Source organism: Syngnathoides biaculeatus, chromosome 4 (assembly GCF_019802595.1).
Source record: "Syngnathoides biaculeatus isolate LvHL_M chromosome 4, ASM1980259v1, whole genome shotgun sequence".
In the NCBI taxonomy this organism is placed as follows: Eukaryota; Metazoa; Chordata; class Actinopteri; order Syngnathiformes; family Syngnathidae; genus Syngnathoides; species Syngnathoides biaculeatus.
The window spans coordinates 17917546-17941119 of NC_084643.1; the positions used below are offsets into that span (position 1 = coordinate 17917546).

Sequence of the window (23574 nt, forward strand, 5' to 3'; positions counted from 1 at the left end):
ATTTTAGGCAATTTTTCCTCAATTTTCCGAAGCAATTTTCATGAAAATTTGAAAATTCGGAGGACTTTCATCACTGAGATAGTCCGAGCGAGACCACAACAGTTCTGAAATCATCAATAAGAACTCCAGCAATACTAGCGCTCGGGTTCCTGTGGTTGAAAAGTTCAGAACCCCCCCCCCAATCAGATAGCTCCAGAACTCATAACTGGTGATAAATACAATGAATCCAATGGTGAAAAAATAAAAATAATCAGTTTAAAAATCAGCACAAATCAGAAAAATGATAAAATGTAACTACATCTAAAGCTATACAGGGAAAATTCTATTACCATGTCAGACCTTGATCGTTGACCAAAAAACGGTAGAGAAAGCGGTTTAGCAGCTGAAACCATTAACGAGCTCTCGACTATATACTATCTGACTTATTCAAAACTATTGTGAAGTAGGTGCTAGCTGATTTGCAGCAAATAATCAATTGCTCACTTCAGTCTGGCAAGTTTCCTGAAGCTAGTAAAGTAGCTGCCTTTAAACTTCTTCTAAAAACAGAGCGGTGGACATTTCCATAGTAGTAAGCTACAGACCCATCTCCAAACTCCCTTTTGTTGAGAAAGTTATTTTTTTAATTCACCTCAGCAATTTCATGAATTTAAATGTCAAAATTACAGTTCTGAAAAAGAATTGACCCTTGAGGGACCCCACGTCATTGCCATTTGTTTGGATTGAGCACTTCCAATGGTTACAAAGTAACTCCTTTCCTCCCGGTAGGACCTGAACTATTTAAGGACCATTTCATTTAGTCCTACCCACCTTTCCAACCTGTTCCGCAGTATATTATGATCTACGGTATCAAAAGCCACACTGAGATTGAACAAGACTAACACTTGACTATAACGGGAACTGCGAATGGGTAAGGGCACTCTGCATGAGCTTAACATAATGTGGGGTGTTGACACACTCTTAACTGTTCAAAATGATGAAGACTGCATCTTGAACATCTGTAACCGAATGTCCCTTGCTCTTTGTTCTTTTCAGTTTGTTCTTTGCTCTGAATGTCGCACCAGGGAGGCACTGACTACCAGAGATAAATTCCTTGTATGTTGTTACACATTCGGCCAATGAACCGGATTCTGATTGACACCTTTCCTTAGTCAGTATTCAACCTTATATCATTTAGCACTTTGATAAGAGGGGATTCTGTGCTTTGATGAGTTCAGAAACCTGTTTTAAATTAGTCAAAAAGTCAGATGGTGTTCTACTTCACAGAGAGTTAAAAAAAAAAAATTACAAATGTTTTGGAACTGAACTGTGCCAATCACAATTAAATCTCCACGCATTCTGATGTCACACCATAGGATCGAAGAATCTAACCTGTGGAGAGGAGTGGTCTTCAAGGAAGCGAGCCTTGCTCTTCTTGCTAGGGTAGGCATATAGACAGAAAAAACATTGTTCTAAAGCCATTTCCAACTCCTCTTTGTATGGATGACAGATATTGTTGGCAGTGCCAGCGGTTGCAAATTCTTTTTCCAAAACTCGAACCTACGGAAATCAAATCATCAGAATAGTGTCAAATTTGTTAAGATTATACACTGAAATTTATTCACAAGACAATTACGTTAGGACAAGTCTAGAGGAGTTGTTTGTGGGCATTGTATGTTCAAACTTACGAAAAACTTGAGTAGTGAACCATCTGAACAGCAGCACATGGAGCGACGTCCAAGATACTCATGAGCGGTGTTCAATAGCATAAGCGAGGACGGCAACATCGGAGAATCCGAGTCATCTAAAAGTCATATTAACATTGTCTTTCAGAGCAATAGCAATGTGTTAACTCAGTGAGTCCACAAACCTTCGTCATCCCCTACAGACATATGTTGTTGAAGCATAGCACTAAAAGCAGCTTCTTCGTGTTTGATTATGTGATATAAAATAATCCACGGCAGCACAGAGAAGAAATATGGCTCTTTGGGGTCTTCAGAAATTGTCATGCTAAGGTCGATCAGCTGAAAATACAACCACAAAATACAGTAACATCCAATACAAAGTAACGTTTCTTTCTCCATGAGTGGGTCTATAATGTAATAAATCATGAGAAGTCAGTGCTCTTCTAACCTGAATAAGATTGTTTGCCAGTCGAGGCATACTGGATAAGTGGTTTATGTTGCAAAGGAGCTCAGAGTCCTTGGAAAAACAGACATTGATGCCCTCCAACAGCTTGGTAATGGTGCCGACCCATTCTTCTTTCCCAGGTGGAGAGCTTGTTGTGGAAGTGTTGAGTTGCTGTAGAGCTTCGTTCAGAGCCAACTCACTTGTCTCCAGACATTGCTGGTAGTCTTGCAGCTTCAACAATGAATTCTGTAGCACAATTATATAAAGCAGAATGAGAGGCACAAGATTCACACATGTCTCAGCATCTCATGAAGAATGGCATTTATTTTGACTCATGAGTTGCAATATACTCTGACCTGCAGCAGCAGAAGCTGAGCAGGACGTTCTGGTGCTGACCTAACAAACTCCAAATGTTTATTCCTGCTGCCATAATTAAGAGTTGGCTGCAACAACCGCACAACTGACTCAAAGTCTGCAGATTCAAAGAGACGCTGGATTTCCTCCAATGACTGACAGCGCTCAAGAGACTTCAGTCTTTTGTCAATCTGACCATGGAAACAGAAAAACAAATTTGGAATGAAAGAAACAAGGACTTTACTGGTAAATTGAAAATATATTTTGAGAAATAGACATGCCTCTTCAAAAGAGATTGCTGCATCTAGCTTTAAATTGGGCAGTTTGATCGTATAATGTCTCCCTTCAGGGGGCTGAGCTTTGCTCTGCAACAGTCCTGTACATACATCATAGCTCTCTTGAGCCAGTTCCATGTCTCCCTGCAAAGGGAGACAAACTTCCTTGTCATATTTAATTAAGGGTGAGTTGGAGTGATTCATATAGTCTGGATGACAAAAAAAAAAAAAAGTAACCACAGCGTGTACTTACATGAAGCGCAAGGTATCTAGCCTTCAGCCAGTAAACACGCACTGTTACATCAAACCACTTGTCCTCCAACAGATCTTTTTGGGAGGAACCTAAAGCCAGGAGCAAAACATCGGTCTGGAAATGTTGCCCAGGGAATTCATGTTCAGGTGTGTCATTGCAGGAACCAGTGCTTCTTCTAGGAGTTACTAAAGGAGAAATAAAACAATAGTTGAAAACAAAGTTCCCCTGCAACTTTCCATCATGAAATTAATGATCTTTGATACTACCTGGACTCTAAATACATACTCACTCTATATGCCAGAACAATTTAGAGAAATTAGAACAGTGAATATAAAATACATATAACAAAAAAAAAAAAAAAAAGGGCTTTTTATAATACAGTGGACTCTTGCTTTTCGTGTGGGGACAGGCATCGGGCAGGATCGCGAAGACTAAATATCTGTGGATAATTGCCACAAATTTCACTTTCATTGAAAAATGAAAAAATATTCTTGGATAAGCAGGGAGAAACCATCAATAAGTTTTATTGGGGTTTGTTATGCGTCAAAAAAAATAAAAATGAAAAAAGAAATTGTTTTTATTAAAATATGTATCAGTGAAAAAAAAAAAATCAGCAAATAGGTTGAACTGAGAGTATGCAGGGGTCTGTTGTCCTGTAAAATGTAAAACCCTAAATAGAAAATGTTTTAAATGTTTAAATTAATGAGAAGATGAGCGCAGTACCCACCAGTCTTGCCTTTGTTATGCAACCATTCCTCCAGCTGCAATTCCATACATGCCAAGCTCATTTCCAACATCTCCTGTATATATGGAAGCGAAATACTTAACTGATTACAATGTATTTAGAGTCAAAAGATTCCATGCTCAACCATGTCTATGGGTCATAGTAAAGGTAAATAAACTATCAGTACCATTGCCTCACAGCTTTATTTCCAACACAAAATCAAATTACATAAATGAAATTATTTCTCAACTACATTTGAAATTAAGGCGATGGGAACAAAATAAGACCAAACAAAGGAAAATAATTGGCAGTCATAGTTGTATGTAATAGAGTCTACGGTAATTTCTTGTGTATAATGTGCACCCCAAAAGTTAACCTGAAAAACATCAGGAAACCCCTTCTACCAATGTACAATGTGCACCATCAATTTGCTGCTAGCCATATGCTCAAAATATTCAGCATTGTCTGTATTTCTATTTTGCTAAGTTTGTACTTTTATTTTTTGTACTTGTATTGTTTTTCAAAAAAATGTCTGTACAACAATCATTAATAATAATATTTGTGCATGTGTTGATGTAGCGGTAATCTATATAATCGGGACAGGCCACAGACACACTTGTCCTGGTCCCTGTAATTGTCAGAGCAAAATCCTTCGACCAACTGAAATGAATGCTCAACGATAGTATAATCTTTTTATTAATACATTACTGTTGATAACACATTATAATCTTAAATAAATCAACTACTTAACACTGTTTAATTTGAATTTAGTGCAGAAACGTTTTTTTTTTCATTAAATATTTGAGCATAGTGCACTTTGTCCACTACATTACACATCCGTGGCCAAGCCTTCAAAAGAGGCATCTGACTCATCTCCAATCTGAATAATATCCATCGTAGCTACCTTTGGTGAATCAGTGTCAAACTCATGATGACTTGCTCCAGTTCTGGTGCCTCCTGCATTGCATCATGAACAATGATCGCAGCATGTCATCCTCTGTGCCCCCCATGGTGCTTGTGAGGAAACATTTTTTGAATCCTAAGAGTTTTGGTTCTATTTCTTTATTCCTCATTATAGTCAACTTCACAGTGCTAAGAGCAGAGCCTCTTGCCCTCCATTTGGCTAAAATCCACTATAGCGTGCAGGTCACTATTAAAACAACGAGAGCTCAAACTATGTAGAAATGAGCGTAATGGACAGTTTAAAAAAGCAAGCATTTTAATTGTGTGCGCCCTCTAATTCCTGTTTTTTTTTTTTTTTTTTAAATCTGCCCATTACTTCTTCGGCAGGAGTGATGACATTTTTCTTTTAAAAGCGGCTAAATAACTAGCCCTTGTAGTCGACATTTTTTGGTCTTAGTGTCAGTTAAAGCAGAGTCACGGGCAGCCGTTTCTAATGTTTGGCACAATAACAACAAATATGCTACGCTAATTATCGTAAAAATGACAAACTCCCGGGAGCAGGTCCCAGAAAGCTCAGGCTGGTGGCACACATTACCGTTATACATCGTGCTACGTATAAATGTGTAACACAAGACATCTTTATTTACCTCTCTATGTACTTGTGCATGACTATACAGTGTGATTTTCTTCTTTATTTTTAATCTATACCGAAATACAATGCACTCTATTGACTTTTTGGAAATATTTTTGGAAAATTCGGTGCATTATATACAATAAATTACGGTACATATTGTCTAATTTGTTTGGTAGCAAATCTCTCCTGTCTTGTTATTTACCCGGATGTGCTGCTTACTGCAGTCTCGAAACAAAGGGTTAGGAAGACCACAGCTGTGCTTTCTCCAACTCTGGTAGACCTCCAGCACCACAGCAGTCATACCTGGAGGCCACTCCTCCATGAACTTCTGACCCACTGCTTTCAGAAAGCCCAACATCAGGTCCAATGTTCCTCCATTGGTCATATTTCTGAGAAGGAAGTTATGAACATCCTGTTGCTCTACAAAAAAAAAAAAAAGTTAATAGGAAAGATGTTGTCATGAACATAAAAACTATGAAGGACGAGATGTACCAGATTCCATGTAATCAACTGCGTCAGCACCACCGCAGCTCCCAAGTAGAGGCTGAATGTCATCCTTTCCATCACACTGTGACTCAAGATTACTCAGACTTTCATCATCATTATCAGGATTAAACTTCCTTAGCCTACAAGAAGTGAAATTATTTTATGAATCTACATAAAGCAAACCACCCATCTACGGTAATTTTTTTGTGTACGTATGATGTGCACTCATGTATAAGACGCATTGCCAAAGTTCACCTCAAAATTGTGGAAACCCTACTACCTATGTGTAATTAATTTTTACAAATGAATGATTCGTCTGGCGGCACGGTGTTACAGCTCCAGTACTCCCCGTGACCCTTGTGAGGATAAGCGGCTAAAAAAAATTGATGAATGGATGATTTTTCTCCTACCCATATGACCAGAAATGCAGTATTATCAGTACTTTGGTAATTTTTCAAATAATTATTCTGACGTTCTGGCAACCAGTTTAGGGTGTACCCTGCCTCCTGCCCGAAGATAACTACAATATGCTCCAGCGCTACTGCGAAAATTGTGAGGATAAGCAGCTCGGAAAAGGGATGGATGGAAATTCTGAAGTTGAGGACTTTATTTGAACACATAATGTGTTCTTTTTATTTTCTTCCTCTTATTTTGAAATTCACAGTCTTAATGTGATTTAGTAAATGAGAAAACACAGTTCTCATGTTTGATCATCCAGGCAGAATTTCGAAGCTGGGTACAAAGAAAACAAGAAGCGTCAAGAGAAAAAAATTATTTTAAAGGGATTCAAATTAAACTATCAAGCATTTCAGGGGAAAAAAATTCATTCAACAAAACAAAGAAATTAATAATGGTTCAGTCATCAATTGTATTCTAAAAAAAAAAGAATAACAATGTTTCACAAATTCCGCCAGGATATGTAAACCTATGAGCACAAATGTACATATATGCCATATATGTGACCTCGTCATATTGGAAGAATAAAATTGTGGTCTAACCCTTTTTCATAACCTCCAGGTGGTGGTGGCATATTCACATGAGAGTATACAGCTTTTTGATAACCTCTAAATGGCGGCATACAATTATAAAATACGAATCCCCCCTCCTCTCCCCCATTTTACCCTGTACCTGTGTGTAATGTGCAATATTGACTTTTTAATATTTTTTTTGGGGGGGGGGAATAAAATTAGCATTATAGAGTAGAAATTATGTGTTCCCTAGCTAGCATTTATACCGCTCATCCCCACGAGGTCACAGGTGTGCCGATTTTTGGCGTGAGGAGCGTACACCCTGGAGTGGTCGCCAGACAATTGTAGGACACAGACAATTGCATCAATAAAATTACATAAAAATACAAAAATAACACACACAAGTGGTTCAAACAGTAACAACACAAATGGTGTTTACCTTGAAGGAAGGTACTTAAACAGCAATTCCTGAAAATCAACCTTCTCTTCCTTTTTGCATTTGGTGTTTCTAACCCGTGCAGAACGCCTCTTGGCAGTCTCAATGTTATCTTCTACAGCACGTTTCCTTTTAGGTGCTTTCTTTGCCTTGTCTGTCAGAGAAATGTCCAGAGCTGTAACTGTGGATGGGAAGGAAACAGTGTTATAGAATATAATTTCAGATAATTAGTTATTTTAAACATTATGATATTAAAACTGACCGACAGAAGGAGAAGATGTGGGGATTTCCACAATGGTAATTTGGGTTTGGATAGTGGGTTGTGAGAGTGCTGAAGTCTCAGGAAGGACAGTCGGCGGCAGAGATGAGCTTGGGCTGCTGCTCAGCACAGGCGCTTGAACTGTGCTGATCGGACTGTTGGGTTCAGGCAAGATTTGGAGGAAGCTTTGGTCGCAGTATACTGACAAGTCAATCCTTCGTCCAAGACTCTGTCGTGGCGGCTCACATGTGGTTTGATATCTATACATTGCAATAAGGCTTTCACCAACATGCTTCCACCTGTGTTTAGAAAATACACACATCAAATCAATTTGGCCAAACAAAAAATAAATAATAAAGTACAGTGGTACCGCTACTTACAAAAGTCTCTATTGACGAAAGATTCAGGTTAAGAAAAGCCTCCCCAGAAATTTTTTCTCTCTAGTTACAAAAGAAATTCAGCATACGACAACAACAAAAAATGGCGCTGGATTCCACTGAACGTAAACATCCTGTACTGTACTGTATCTTGGTTTGAAAGCGGCACGACAGAGCGGCGCTCCCATTGGCTACCACCAGAACTTGTTGGTGGCATCATATTAGCTAAAAGAGATGTTAATCATTAGCCATGACACACATACTGTGTCTTGGTTTGTGTGGCGCAGTAGAGCACCTCCACCTATTGGCTAGCACGTAGCATCTTCCTGGCATCACATCCCTCCATTGGGTCAGAGCAACGTCAATCTTTACCCATGACACAGTTCCTGTACGTTCGTTACTGAATCTATTGTCATATGCTGCCACACACAAGCACTCAATTTCTTCATGGACTTACTCATCTTTTTTCATCATGGGCCCCCAAAAATTGATAGCCAGTGCCAGTGAGGAGGAGAAAAGAGTTGTTTTGTCCATCAACACAAAACAAGCAATCGTTGAGAAGTCTGAATAGAGATGAAGGTGGACTTTGGTGAAAATTCCTGAAAATACAAATGCGAGCAGTAGGGGGGCCCGGGGGCATGCCGCTCCCCCTTTGAAATTTTTGAAAAAATGGATGGCTGTGGTGCTTTCTGGCGCTATCTCTGAATAAATATTCAGACAAAAATTGAAAGTAAAATTTCTAAGCCCTGACCAAAAAAAAAAAAAAAAAATAGTCAGAAGTACCGTAAGGGCCAAACCCAGATGTTTTTGCTCCACTCCCCCGATCACTGGATAGGCCAAAATCACATTTGGCATTACAATATGCTTAAAGTATGCCATCTTATCTCAAGACAAATGAATTAAGTGAACTCTTCAGTAAAAATACATTAAAATTGTCCTTTTCCCCACATTATACATATTATAGTATAGATATAGAATATACACGAAAATATATCCTAGAATTTCTACACCGTACAGCAAATCATGTTAAAGAAGTAAGTAGTAATTACTATTAACCTTTAAGTCTCTAACTTGTTACGTCGCGTTGTACTGATACAGTGGACCACATTGCTCACTATCTTAGATAGAGATCTAGTACTACTAATGGCATAATCAGTTGCCTTTAATATTTTGAGATATATATATAAGAAGAGCATCCGGAGTAAAAACTGTGCCAAACAAATATGAGCATCTGAGATGACACGTTGTGGCGACCCCTAACAGGACAAGCCGAAAGAAACTTACTTACACAAGGTCACTCACATTTGAAAAATGTATGGGTGCTGTCATTCATGCTCGCAGATAAAGCTGCGGGTGTGATTAGGGATGGCCTTAAAATAACTTACTGGATTAATACAACATTACTGTAAATTAAAAACTAAATAAACAAATACATATCTAAAATAGAAAACTAAAATTTCAAACTCAGAAATGATCATTTCCAATTTCAACTGATATTAGTAGAACATGATATAAAATGGTATTTAAAATTTTTCATCAATAAATCTGATAAACTTTATCTGAAGAAAAGTTAAATGGACAGAGCAATTTTCATGAAAATTTTAAAATCTGGTATTCCAGGAAAATCCGGAGGACTTTCCTCACTGTATGAAAGACATGGGTGCATGTGGCTTCATGCTGTTACTGTTGCTTGATGGGATTTTGAGAGGTTTGAACTGGAGGTTGAACCTAAAGTTGAGGAAATTATTTCGCTGGGAAAGGCGAAGGAGGAAAGGACAATGTCACACACGACAATGCAAGAACAGTTTGCGGCTTAGAGGAGGAGGCAGCTACCATTCCGTCAGCCAGAAATAAGGATGTGTTGACGAAATTTAATGACATTTCTGAATTTATTCAAAAGAATCATTCGGAAAATGTGTTAACTAGTTGGGCGATCACTCAGTTCGATGATATTTGCCTTGCACATTTCCGGATGATTATTATAAGGCGTCAAAGGCAGACATCCTTGGATTGGTGCTTCATGGAACATTGAAAGTTAATGCTTGTTTTGAATTCATAGTTTGTGTAATTCATTAATTTTAGTGGAATCAAGTTCTGTGCGTGCCTCTGCATCTGAAGACACCACGATGCCTTTTTGCTCCCCACGCACTAAATTAACCATTTTTTATTATTCTTTACGTCATGTACAAAATTATAGGAATGGGAGCACACATTAAAAGTTAATCGATGTGGGTTTAGCGTTTCTTTTAATGCTAGAGTTATTCACAGATTTCACCAAGAAACATCTCTAAATTGGAAAAATATTAATTATTATTATATTATATATTATTATTATAATTCCTCTCTCGCTCAGACATTGCAATGAGCCCGGCTGGACCGGCGGCTGACAGCCAATCGCCGTTTGCTACGCCTGGAGTGCCTGCTGTTGTGACACCCCATTGTTCGTGGATACGTTTCACCGAAAAGAGAACGTCCACTATCTGGCATTTTGTGGCCGTGGTTGTGAAAGAGAATCACAAAAAAAAAAAAAAAATAGCATGATGTACAATGTTTAAGCCTGTGCGCTTGAGCCAGAATACAGACAGACAACTTGACGCGTTGGAGGGGGGCGTGGCACAAACGACGAACAATAATCCCATTATATGGACCACGCATATCTGTTTGATGCTTTTCTGAGGAGTTGGTTTAGATGTAGAGTACTACAGCAGGCGTGGCCAGACTTTTATTCACCCCAAGTTCAACTTTTCAAGCAGCCACCCACTCATGATCGACCCGCAGCGGGGGTAGGAGCGGGGGCCTGGGGGAAGTGTTGTGTGCTAAGAGCCAATAAAGCGAGTATAACGGCGAGTCGATGATCCGTGTTATTACTACTCCCACCATACAACAAACAAAACAAAAATAATGTAAAATGTTCAAGCGTTTGAGCCAGAAAACACACAGGCGGAACTTGACGTGTTGGAGAGGAGGTGTGACGCTCACGGAGGGCATAACATAGGCCTCGGAGATGTTCCACACAGGCTCGTTTCGAAAGACTGGTGTTCGTGTTCTCTTTGTGACCTAATGCCAACTGTGGCGGAATGCCAGTGTTGTTGTGAGGAGGCAGGTTTCACACTCACCCAGACATGGGGAGAACATGCAAACTCCACACACGGAGGTCTGGGATTGAACAGCTGCTCCACCGTGCCGCCTCATAAAGTATGTTCTTGCTGATACAGTACCAGCACGGGAGGCTATAACTAAGTGGCTAATAAGCAGTAATGATTAGATGCGTGCAAATTTCCCCAGCTGATGAACGAGCCTCAACTGTGACAGCCACAGCTTTATCCTGTCAGGTTGACCCCACGGGAGGTTAAAAGACCTGAGTACGTTTTCTCAGTTTTGTTGCAGTTCGGTGCAGAAGACGTCGGCATCTTGGCTGCGCTAGAATGGAATGGTCTGTAATGCTAAGTACTGGTGACGTCAGGGGCGGGGTCAAGGATGTTTCTTCCGTGTTTGGCTCTGAAAGCTGGCACATATCCAGATTTTGCTTGGATTTCAAATATGATCTTTATTTTCAATTTTTGTTTTCAATTAATGGCCAAAATCTATGTAATAATAATATTACATCACATTGGAGGGTTTATTGTCCATATGAATTTTGGGGAGAGTCTTCCTATAAGACGGGACTCTGGCTGTGCCATTCAAGTGCATGTAGTTGTTCTGAAGCCAATCTATTGGTATTTTAGTTATGCGTTTAGGGTCATTGTCTTGTTGGAATGTCAACCATCCGCACAGTCTGAGGTCCTGAGCACTTTGGACAAGATTTGGATCTAGGATATCCCTATACTGTACGTTCCTACAATTGCAACCAGTCATCCTGTCCCTCCAGCTGAAAAACACCCCACAGCATAATGCTACCATCACCGTGCTTCACTGACTGTATTGGATAGGTGATGAACAGTATCAGGTTTTCTCCACACACAACACTAAGAATTATAGCCAAAAAGTTCTATTTTTGTCTCATCAGACCAGAGATCTTATTTTTCACTTTGTTGGTAGTCTTTCAGTTGTGATTTTTAACAAACTCCATGCGAGCTTTAATGTGTCTTGCACTGAGAAGAGGCATTCGTCAAGCCACTGTCATAAATCCCTGTCTGGTGGAGGGCTGCAGTGATGATTGACTTTCCAGAACTTTCTCCCATCTCCCGAGTGCTTCTCTGGAGCTCAGCCAGAGTGATCTTTGGGTTCTTCTTTACCTTTCCCACACAGGCTCTTCTTCACTGATTGCTCTACGAAGGGTTCTGGTCAACCAAATGTCTTCAATTTAAATATCATAGAGGTCACTGTGTTCTTCAGAACTTTGCTTGCAACATGTTTTTTTTTTTTTTTTTTGCAACCTTGGCCAGATCTATGTATGCCTTGCGACAATTCTATCTCTGAGCTTGTGAGGCAGTTTCTCGTAACCTTATGATTCTCATTTGCTTTGACATGCACTCTGACCTGTAAAGTCTGAAATAAGACAGGTGTGTGGCTTTCCTGACAAAGTCCAAACAGTGTAATTAAACCCAGCTGGACTCCAATGAAGGTGTAGAACTATCTCAAGGACAATCAGAAGAAATGGACAGCACCTGAATTAAATATATGAGTGTGACAGCAATAGGTCTAAATACTAATGGCTGTGTGATAGTAGTTTTTCTTTTTTAATAAATTTGCAAAGTTCAAAAATTCCATTTCTATCAATATGGGGTGTTGCGTGTACATTAATGAGGAAAAAAATGAACTTAAATGATTTAAGCAAATGGGTGCAGTACAACAAAGATTGAAAAAATTAAGTGGGTCTGAATACTTTCCAAACCCACTGTATGATTGTGGCAAGCACTTCATAAGCTTCCTGTGTGACATATAATAAGCACTTGAAAGGATTTTCAAACACTTTTCAGAAATACTGTTCAGAGTACTCACGATAGACAGCGTATAGGCTTAATCAAGAGAAGATCGGGGGTTGGTTCCGTATAAGAGAGAGCCTGTCTACGTCTCCTTAAATCCAGAGCCTCTTCCACAATGGATTTGCGCTCCTCTTCCTCCACTTCCACATGGTGGACAGATATGTCACTGCAAAGAAGCCACAGCACAGTAAAAAAAAAAAAAAAGAGAACTCTTCCTAACAATTCTGTAGAAATAAAGTCTTGTCACCATCTCTTGAACATCTCGATTGTGTCTCTTTTAAGACTGGACTGTTCCTCAAAGATTTTCTCCTTCAACACCAGGCCTCTGGTGTAGCAGTGATCTTTTTCAAGAGCTTTACTGATGAAGTACAAACACCCTAGAAATATTTATGCCATTGATCATTAATTGAAGCTTTGTACTATGAAACAATAAATAGTAAAATTATGATGGCTATGTTAAACATACAGGTATAGTCACAGAGTGTGTAGAGAATAGTGATCAGATTGTCGAGGCAGGGCCAGTGGTCTGGGTTACACTGCAACCCTTCCTCAAAAGCATGCCTGGCCAGGGGAATGCGCAGTAGTCGTACAGCCACTTGTCCAATTTTGAACCACATGTTCACATCAGTGGAATCCAACATAACAGCCTACAAAAAATGGGGAGGACTATTAAAAGGATTTTTACACTATTTACATAAAGAAACTATTTTAAATCTAAAAAGCATGTGGTAAAGTTTTATTATTTGACCTCTAAGTAAAACTCCATCGCTGTCTCTAGGTCATCTCGTGATGCAGCCATACTAGCCAAGTTTTTAAACGTGGAATACTTCAACATCAGTCCGGGATGCTTGAGACCCACACTTTGATCCTCCGAGGGCATGGCCTTAAATAATAAACAATGAATGAAGGTATGTCAAACAGAAAAATTTGATATTAAATCAATTAAATTGGGATTTTTTTTCTCCTGCTCACTTTCAACCATCAGTTAAAATTGATTGTTAGTATAGCTTCTAACATTAGAGCAGTAATTTGTGTAGTTATATGATGAAAAAAAATTATGGCAGTACCAAAACAGCTGCTGAAGTGTAAGAAGAGAAACTGTCCATCAATCCACCCATTCTCACTTATCCTCATTAGTTTCCTACTTCTACTTCCAACTTGACTTGACACTGCCCCCCTCCGCTCTTGAAGGGGTACACTCATAATTACAAACAGCGTAACTTTATATCTGCAGGCATGACTGACCACACCCGTACAATTTTCAAGTGTGAGTAACTGGTGTACCCAGCCTCCAACGCATTGACAGCTGGGGTAGGCTGCAGCAATCCTGTAACCCGTGTGAGGATAAGTAGCTAAGAAAATGGATGGATGGATATAACATAAATGAAGCAATCTGAAAGACTCTAAAGAGTACAATAATCCATACAAAAAAATCATGCAGAAAAAACTATTTACATTGCTCAAGTACATGTTGATGTAGAAATTTACAATTAAATCTGCCTCATTTGTTTGTTTTTTTTTTTTTTTGGCCTTCAATTTGAGCCAGGACAATCTCCACATGCATCTAGTGCAAGCTTCAAGCTATGCCAGATACAACACATCCTCCTCTTCAAGGACTCTCATGCTGGAAAAGAATTGACTAAATCAGTCAGTTTCACTTAATTTTTCACTATTACCAACTTCAAAGCCTAATCCAAAATGCATCCTCAATGAAAATAATAATTACGTAAAATATTGTTCTATTTTTATTGGCAATTTCTGAATTTGAAGTGAGTTCATTCTGTGTTGTCACATAATCCTTAATCGCGCTCTGTCATCTAATACATTTTACATTATCATCTGTAAAGTAATTAAATAACTGTAATCACGTTTCCTAATTAATTCAAAATGTACTAAAGGATCAGCTCTTGTCGCCGAAGTTATGTATGTTTCGCAGCCCCACCAACCTGCAGCACCTTAACATGAAAATACAAGAGACTACCGCAACAAATACCACACTGGTTGATTAGATTAACAAAAATGTTGCTTAATGTCTGCAGTGGGTAGAGTAGCCAAACATTGTCATCAAGTAACAGTACTGTTACTTGATAATAATGTGAAGTATAAGTACACAGTAATCCTCCCAAAAATTACTTGAGTTACAGTAAAAAGTATGCAGCGAATGTACAAATTCTGATGTTGCTGTGTGTGTATGCACAGTGAAATATCCAGATTTGGGGAGACAGCGCCAGACAAATACGACAAGACATGAAAGTTGTTATTTTTGTTTATCTAAACGTAAACGAAATCCGCACAGTTGCCTTCATGGTAACGAGGTCCTTCTGAACATGGTGGCCAACAAGCCACGACCATCAACTGCATTGACTTATCGACTATGAATACCTATGTCCGGGAAGCCAAATGGAAGAAGATGTGTGAGACAATGTGACTTTTTTTGTGTCATTTGATTGGTGAACTAGATTTCAACTTCACTAGCGTTTAAATTGGATGACATAAACAGCGCCCGAAATGGAAGTCGAACTTTCACGCATGAAATTGTTGATAAATAAGCAATAACTGATACATAAAGGCTGGCAGGTGTCGCAACTGGTTAGAGCACTGGCCTCACAGTTCTGAGGATCGGGGTTCAAATCCCCGCCCCCTCTGTGTGGAGTTTTCATGTTCTCCCCATGCCTGTGTGGGTTTAACGGGCACTCCTGTTTCCCCCACATCCCAAAAACATGCATTAATTGGGGACTGTAAATTGCCCCTCTCGGTGTGATTGAGTGAGACTCTTGCCTGTCCCTTCGTGCCCTGTGATTAGCTGGTATATATAGCTCAATCAAATCAAAATCAAAAGCCTTTAATGTCATTATATGCTGTGCGTACAACGAAACAATGAGTGCTTCTCCACAAGGTGTAAGGTGCAATAAAATGGAATAAAAATCAAAGAACATCTTGGGTAAAAAAAATAAATCAATAAAAAACCCATCAAGGTACAGTTACTGCTAAAATAAATAAATAAATGCGCAAAAGTGCTGTTGCATAATATTCCATTACAGTACTGTTATTTCAGTGGTTTGAGTTCAAGGAATTGATGGCTCTGGGTAAAAAGCTGTCCTTGAAAGTGGTTGTTTATGTTTTGTGGGACTTGTACAGCCTGCCAGAGGGCAACAGGTTAAACAGGTGATGACCAGGATGTGATGAGTCCTCCACAAAATTACTGGCTCTGCTGTGATAGCGGGAGTTGGCAATGTCCTCTACAGAGGGCAGAGACCAGACAGTGATCTTCTGGGAACTGTTTACCACTCTTTGCAGAGCTTTGCTGTGCATCCAGCATATCATACTGTGATACAGTATGTGAGGATGCTTTCCACAGTGGTTGTGAAGAAGGCCTGCAGCAGCTAAGCTTCCAAGTTATCCTTCTTGAGCACTCTCGGGAAGTGGAGTCTTTTTCATCACCACAGTGGTATTTATAGTCCGAGTGAGTTTGTCCGTGATGCAAACTCCCACAAATTTGAAGGAGTGGACCCTCTCCACACACTCCCCATGAATGAACAGTGGGACCGGATTGACGCCACACTTCCGGAAGTCCAGGATGATTTCCCCTGTCTTTGTGGTGTTCAGTGTAAGGTTGTTTGCAGAACACCACTTTGACAATTTTCCAATCTCGTCTCTGTAGGCAGACTCCTCTCTGAATCACGGTGGTGTCATCAGGTTTCAGTACACAGCCTTGGGAGTACCCGGTACTGAGGGTGATTGAGGCAGAGAGCTGTGGGCCAGGTCTGACAGACTGTGGACGGTTTGTGAGGAAGTGTTTAGTCCAGCAGCAGATTGAAGGAGATAGTCCAAGGGGGGAGATTTTGTCAACCAAAATACCTGGGAGGATGGGAATAAAGACTGAACTAAAGTCTATCAAAAGCACCCTGACGTTGTTCCCTTGGCGTTCCAGGAGGCTCAGTGCAGTGTGGAGAGCTATTATGATAGCATCCTCGGTGGACCGGTTTCCTCTGTAGGCAAACTGGTAGGGGTTGAGTGAGGGAGGAAGTCAGCCTCTTATATGGCATGCAACCAGCCTCTCAAAGGACTTCATAATCACACGGGTGAGTCCAACACGCCTGTAATCATTTAGACTGTGAATGGCTGCTTTCTTTGGGATGGGGATGATTGTTGCAGATTTCAGGCAGGAGGGAATGGTTGATTGTTGCAGGGATCTGTTGAAGATTTTCGTGAAAACACCAGTTAGCTGATCAGCACAGGCCTTCAGTACCTTTCCCGGCACTCCGTCTGGGCCAGCAGCCTTCCTGGTATTTACAGTCCTGAGCACACCTCTAACTTCATGTTCTTGAAGCATCAGTGTGATGGTTGTGGTTGTGATGAGCCTGGGTTTGAACTGTCCATCTCAAAACGGGCAAAGAAATGGTTTAATTTCTCTGCCAGCGAGGTGTCTGTGATTCCGGCACACATCTTGTTCTTACTGTTGTAGTTTGTGATGTGTTGTAATCCATCCCACATTTTTTTAGAGTTGTTTTCTATGAAACACTCCTCGATATTTCTTTTGTAGGCCGCCTTGGCCACTCTGATGCCCCTCTTTAAGTCGGCTCTAGTGGCACTGTACTGTGTCTTGTCCCCTGACCCGAAGCCGGCTTTGCGGTGTCTCAGGAGTGCCTTGGTCTATCAGGTCATCCAGGATTTTTGATTGGAGAAAACCCGGATCCGTCTATTCACAGTCAAAGTGTCTATACAGTTTTTGATGAAAGACAGAACAGTATCTGTGTGTTCCTGGAGGGTCTGGTGTTCAAATAATTCCCAAACAGTGCATGAAAAACAGTCCTGCAGTTGAGATTCTCAGTCCATGTTGTAATTGTCTTTGTTTGAAACCTTATAGTGAAGAAAATGAGTATTTGAACACCCTGCTATATTGCAAGTTCTCCCACTTACAAATCATGGAAGGGTCTGAAATTTTCATCGTATGTGCATGTCCACTGTGAGAGAGATAATCTAAAAAGAAAAATCCAGAAATCACAATGTATGATTTTTTTAACGATTTATTTGTGTAATACAGCTGCAAATAAGTATTTGAACACCTCTCTATCAGCTCGAATTCTGACCCTCAAAGACATGTTAGTCTGCCTTTAAAAGTCCACCTCCACCTCATGTATTATCCTGAAACAGATGAACCTGTGTGAGGTCATTAGCTGCATAAAGACACCTGTCCACCCCATACAATCTGAATCTTAAATTACCAGGAAGTATTTATAATGCCAAATTGGCTCATTTGAGAACAATGCGTATTAAAAAAAAGCAGGTTTACGGAGGTTAAATGTGGCTAAGGGCTACGGAGAAGTTGCCAACCAGCTTGGTGAAAAAAGGTCCACTGTTGAAACAATCATTGGAAAATGGAAGAAGCTAATCATGACGGTCAATCTCAATCAGAGCCCCATGCAATATATAACCTCGTGGGGTCTCAATCATCCTTAGAAAGGTGAGAAATCACCCCAGGACTACACGACAGGACTTGATGAATGACCTGAAAAGAGCTGAGACAACCGTTTCCAAGGTGACTGTTGGTAATACACTAAGAGGTCACGGTTCGAAATCATGCATGGCACGGAAGGTTCCCCTGCTTAAACCAGCACGTAAAGGCCCGTCTTAAGTTTGCCAATGACCATTTGGATGATACAGAGGAGTCATTGGAGAAAGCTTTGTGGTCAGATGAGATCAAAATTGAACTTTGTCATCATAATTCCACAAACCGTATTTGGAGGAAGACGAATGATGAGTTCCATCCCAAGAACACCATCCCTACCCTGCAGCACAGGGGTGGTAGCATCATGCTTTGAGGTTGTTTTTCTTCACACGGGACAGGATGACTGCACTGTAATAAGGAGAGGATGACCGCGGCCATATATTGTGAGATTTTGGGGAACAACCGCTTTCTCTCAGTCAGAGCATTGAAGATGGGTCGTGGGTGGGTCTTTCAACATGACAATGACCCGAAGCACCCAGCCAGGAAAACCAAAGAGTGGCTCCGTAAGAAGCATATCAAGGTTCTGGCGTGGCCTAGCCAGTCTCCAGGCCTAAACCCAATAGAAAATCTTTGGAGGGAGCTGAAACTCCGTGTTTCTCAGCGACAGCCAAGAAACCCTTTCTGATCTAGAGAACAGTTTGTGGAGGAGTGGGCCCTCCTGCAGTGTGTGCAAACCTGGTAAACAACTACAGGAACCGTTTGACCTCTGTAATTGCAAACAAACGCCACCGTACCAAATATTAACATTGCTTTTCTCAGGTGTTCAAATACTTATTTGCAGCTGTATCACACAAATAAATCCTTAAAAAAAACAACAAAAAAATCATTGTGATTTCTGGATTTTTCTATTTACATTATCTTTTTCAAAGTGGACATGCACCTACGATGAAAATTTCAGACCCCTTCATGATTTCTAAGTGGAAGAACTTGTAATATAGCAGGGTGTTAAAATACTTATTTTTTCACCTTATTTGTTTACGTATGTGGGCCTGAGAGTGACGCAGACATGGTCGGATACTGCAAGATGGGGGAGGGGAGAGGCCCTGTATGCATGTTTAATGTTCGAGTTAAACATGATACAGGATTTTGTTGTGTCTCGTGCACCTATGTCATAAAATCACATGACTCGACATATTGTCGGTCAAACAAAGCATTGTTGCAAGTTAATTCTGTTGAGACGAAAGGAAAATATATCTTATAGCACGACACCCAGAGTTTTGTCTGATCCCGTTAAACGTTTAGAAGGTGACAATAAATGAAGGTACATGGAAAAATTAAGAGACACTTGGCAGAGAGGACCCATATTTAATGCCAAAGTCGATGTTTTCGCTGATAAGAAAGTGAACTTTTAATTCACTTTCACTTGTTTTGGACAATTGGATATACACATGTATCTGATGAGTAAGTAGTCGAGATTTACACAGAAAAGTTTGAAAGCGTATAAAAGTCTGGACGCATACAAATACTTTGTTGCTGGATCTGTTCTCAATCAGGAATAAATCCCACATAGTGAAGGACCCACTCAGATTTTTTCAATCCAAATACCAATATTTAAATAAAGGACCCCTGGTTTTACACAAACTGCATTCATTAACTTTGGGAAAAAAAAAAAGAGAACGGGGAGTTGGCTCCTCCGTACACAAAAGCGTATCGCTGCCACATGTTAACCTCCGTTAAACGGTTGACTATTCGTCAACAGTTTACTATCAGCATCAACTCGACAACAACATTGTCGATACATGCCCATTGTGTGAGGTCACCCCCCATGATATGCATCTTCAACTGTGGTCAAAAAACGACTACGCTGACGGTGGAACATCTGTGGAGATCCCCTTGATATGGAATAACGACCGTTGTACTTGGCTATAACAACAACAACAACCTGCGTTAAACCTCTCTGCGACAGACGGTTTATTTTGTTTTTTTGAATATAGCTTGTTCTTAAATGAGTCCATTTGGCATTATAAATACTTCTCAATTTGAGATTAAGAATAATTCCTACCTGAAATTAAGTGATCGCTACACAGGTGTGTGTAATTGGTTGGGCATCATCCATCCCGTTTAATTGCTGAAAACCATCGATCTTTTTAGATGGTATTCCATAGAAGGATCTCTTTGTATATCTGTCTCGTCTGTTGTGACAACCAACAGCACAACAGGTTTCGGGCATTGTAAACATTCTCCTCTGGTTCAATGTCTCCCACAATGTCAAGCAGCTCTGTTTGACCAGCAATAAGGCACCGTGAAAATGGTGACATCATGTGTACGAGCTCTATACGTACAGTGGTACTTCTACTTATAAAATTAAACCGTTCCGAAAGTTGTTTCGTAGCCTCAATTTTTCGTAAGTAGAAGTGCATTTTACATGTAAATAGCGTAATCCGTTCCAAGACCCTCGACCAACCCCCCCACCGCCAAAAATAAGCAAAGTACATAATGTAAACAATAATTTAAAAAAAGATGTTTGTTTACCTTTGGGATTTGGCAACTATAAGAAGAGAAGAGTGAGTGACAAGCAAAAAGCATCGTGGGAAATGGAGGAGGAGACAAACTTTGACAGCCGAGAGAAAACATACGTATGAACATATGCATGCACACAACTTAATTCCACTACAGTTTCTTGGGACCCATGGTGAAGAAAGATGAATAAACTTGCACAAAACACAAACAAAAAAGTTGGACTTTTCCAGTGTGCGTTTGGTTGTGACACCGCCAGTGTGATTCAGTGACAGTCGACTGTCCAAGAGAGCAGCTCTATGGTCCCACACAAACCAAAATATAGGAAGTACATCATGGGTAAAGATTGATGTCCCTCCTAGCCAATGGAATGCAAGGAAGATGCTATGTGATAGCTAATAGGAGACCAGCTCTATTGCGCCCCACAAACCAAGATAAAGGATGTCTATGTTCGGTGGAATTTGGGGAATCGAGCTCCATTTTTTTCCTTTTGTATCCTGAACTTCCCTCGTAACTAGAGACAATATTTTTAAGAGGAGGCATTTCGTAACCTGAATTTTTTGTTATTAGAGATGTTTTCTTTTTTTTTTTTGTTATTAGAGATGTTCGTAAGTAATGCAGCCCTATGGGGGCATAAACCAGTGCAATCTGTAGGACGGTCCCAAACCCGGATAAATGCAGAGGGTTGCGTCAGGAAGGGCATCCGGCGTAAAAACTGTGTCAAACAAATATGAGCGTTCATTTAAAGAATCCCATACCGGATCGGTCGTGGCCCGGGTTAACAACGCCCGCCCCCTGCACTGCTAACCTGCAGGGCGTCGGTGGAAATTCAGCTACTGTGGGTCGAAGACAAAGAAGAGGAAGAAACCGGATCCATCGTCACAAGAAAAAGAGGAATGCACAGAGCCTCCAACTGAGTGTAGGGACTTTGAATGTTGGGACGATGACGGGAAAAGCTCAGGAGTTGTTTGACATGATGATTAGGAGAAGGGTTGATATTCTGTGCCTCCAAGAGAGCAGGTGGAAAGGTAGTAAGGCTAGAAGTTTAGGAGCAGGGTTTAAATTATTCTACCATGGAGTAGATGGGAAGAGAAATGGAGTAGGGGTTATTTTAAAGGAAGAGCTGGCTAAGAAGGTCTTGGAGGTGAAAAGAGTATCAGATCGAGTGATGAGACTAAAATTTGAAATTAAGGGTGTTATGTATAATGTGGTTAGCAGCTATCCCCCAAAGGTAAGATGTGACCGTGAGTTGAAAGAGAAATTCTGGAAGAAACTAGACGAAGTAGTCTTGAGTATCCCAGACAGAGAGAGAGTTCTGACGGGTGCAGATTGTAATGGACATATTCGTGAGGGAAACAGGGGCGATAAAGAAGTTATGGGTAAGTACGGCATGCAGCAAAAGAACTTTGAGTGGCAGATGGTGGTGGACTTCCCAAATAGATGGAATTGGAAGTGGTGAAAAGTTATTTCCATAAGAGACAGGAACATAGAGTGACCTACAAGAGTGGAGGTAAAAGCACGCAGGTGGATTATATTTTGTGCAGACGATGTAATCTGAAGGAGGTTACCGACTCTAAGGTAGCGGTGTGGGAGAGTGTGGCTCGACAGCATATGATGGTGGTGTGTAGGATGATTCTGGTGGTGGGTAGGAAGATTAAGAAGACAAAGGTAGAGCAGAGAACCATGTGGTGGAAGCTGAGAAAGGAAGAATGTTGTGCGGCTTTCGGAAAGAGGTGAGACAGGCTCTCGATGGACAACCGAAGCTCCCGGAAGACTGGACGACGACAGCCAAGGTAATCAGAGAGACAGGCAGGAGAGTACTTGGTGTGTCATCTGGTAGGAAAGGGGAGAAGGAGACTTGGTGGTGGAACCCCATAATACAGGGAGTCATACAAGGAAAGAGATTAGCGAAGAAGAAGTGGATACTGAGAGGACTGAGGAGAGGCGAAAGGAGTACATCGAGATGCGACGTAGGGCAAAGGTAGAGGTGGCAAAGGCTAAACAAGAGGCATATGAAGACATGTACACCAGGTTGGACACGAAAGAAGGAGAAAAGGATCTCTACAGGTTGGCCAGACAGAGGGATAGAGATGGGAAGGATGTGCAGCAGGTAAGGGTGATTAAGGATAGAGATGGAAATGTGTTGACTGGTGCCAGTAGTGTGCTAAATAGATGGAAAGAATACTTTCAGAAGTTGATGAATGAAGAAAATGAGAGAGAAGGGAGAGTTGAAGAGGCAAGTGTGAAGGACCAGGAAGTGGCAATGATTACTAAGGGGGAAGTCAGAAAGGCACTACAAAGGATGAAAAATGGAAAGGCAGTTGGTCCTGATGACATACCGCTAGAGCAGCGGTCGGCAACCTTTGACACCGAAAGAGCCATTTGAACCCGGTTTCCACGGAAAAGAAAACACTGGGAGCCGCACATCTAAAATGAAAAAAAAAAAATTCTACTACTTTATCGCAGCATGTTTCTTATGAAATCCACGTGCTACAGAGAAAATTACATTTTATTCATTTAATGAACACATTTTGAATTCTTGAAAAATAATAACAATGAATGTCTCTTTCAAATAAATTAAAAAGCTGAATTTAAATTGTCCATGTAGCAAACGAAAGCAGAAAAATGCCATGAGGCGTCATCCCTATATCCATTTATCTTATCTAAAATGAAGATAACACTGTATATATTGCTTTTTCTTACCTTTACACTTTGTATAAACAACTATAGTGTGGTTATGTCTTATGAAGTGCTACGGAGAAAATTAAATTTTACCGATGTAATGAACACATTTTGAATTCTTGAAAAAATAATAATGTCTGAATGTCTCTTTCGAATAAATTAAAAAGCTGAATTTAAATTGTGCATGCAGCAAACACAAGGGAAAAATCCGTGAGCCGTCATCCTT

At 40.4% G+C, this 23574-nt stretch overlaps 1 protein-coding gene across 3 annotated transcripts in view; it reads right to left on the bottom strand.

Moving 5' to 3' along the window:
• cabin1 (calcineurin binding protein 1) overlaps positions 1-23574 on the bottom strand; it is a 93000-nt gene that overhangs the window by 65611 nt on the left and 3815 nt on the right. For 2 of the 3 annotated variants that reach the window (XM_061816230.1, XM_061816228.1), the window contains exons 5-20: positions 13449-13583; positions 13167-13347; positions 12948-13077; positions 12717-12866; positions 7402-7697; positions 7143-7320; positions 5742-5875; positions 5452-5669; positions 3716-3788; positions 2989-3173; positions 2742-2879; positions 2463-2651; positions 2110-2352; positions 1847-2000; positions 1665-1780; positions 1369-1536 (exon numbers count right to left, since the gene is read on the bottom strand). In XM_061816230.1, coding sequence (XP_061672214.1) covers positions 1369-1536; positions 1665-1780; positions 1847-2000; positions 2110-2352; positions 2463-2651; positions 2742-2879; positions 2989-3173; positions 3716-3788; positions 5452-5669; positions 5742-5875; positions 7143-7320; positions 7402-7697; positions 12717-12866; positions 12948-13077; positions 13167-13347; positions 13449-13583 — 2688 coding nt within the window. Of the gene's footprint in view, positions 1-1368; positions 1537-1664; positions 1781-1846; positions 2001-2109; positions 2353-2462; positions 2652-2741; positions 2880-2988; positions 3174-3715; positions 3789-5451; positions 5670-5741; positions 5876-7142; positions 7321-7401; positions 7698-7778; positions 8112-12716; positions 12867-12947; positions 13078-13166; positions 13348-13448; positions 13584-23574 lie in introns of those variants that run through there. The other variant, XM_061816229.1, reaches the window with a different exon arrangement.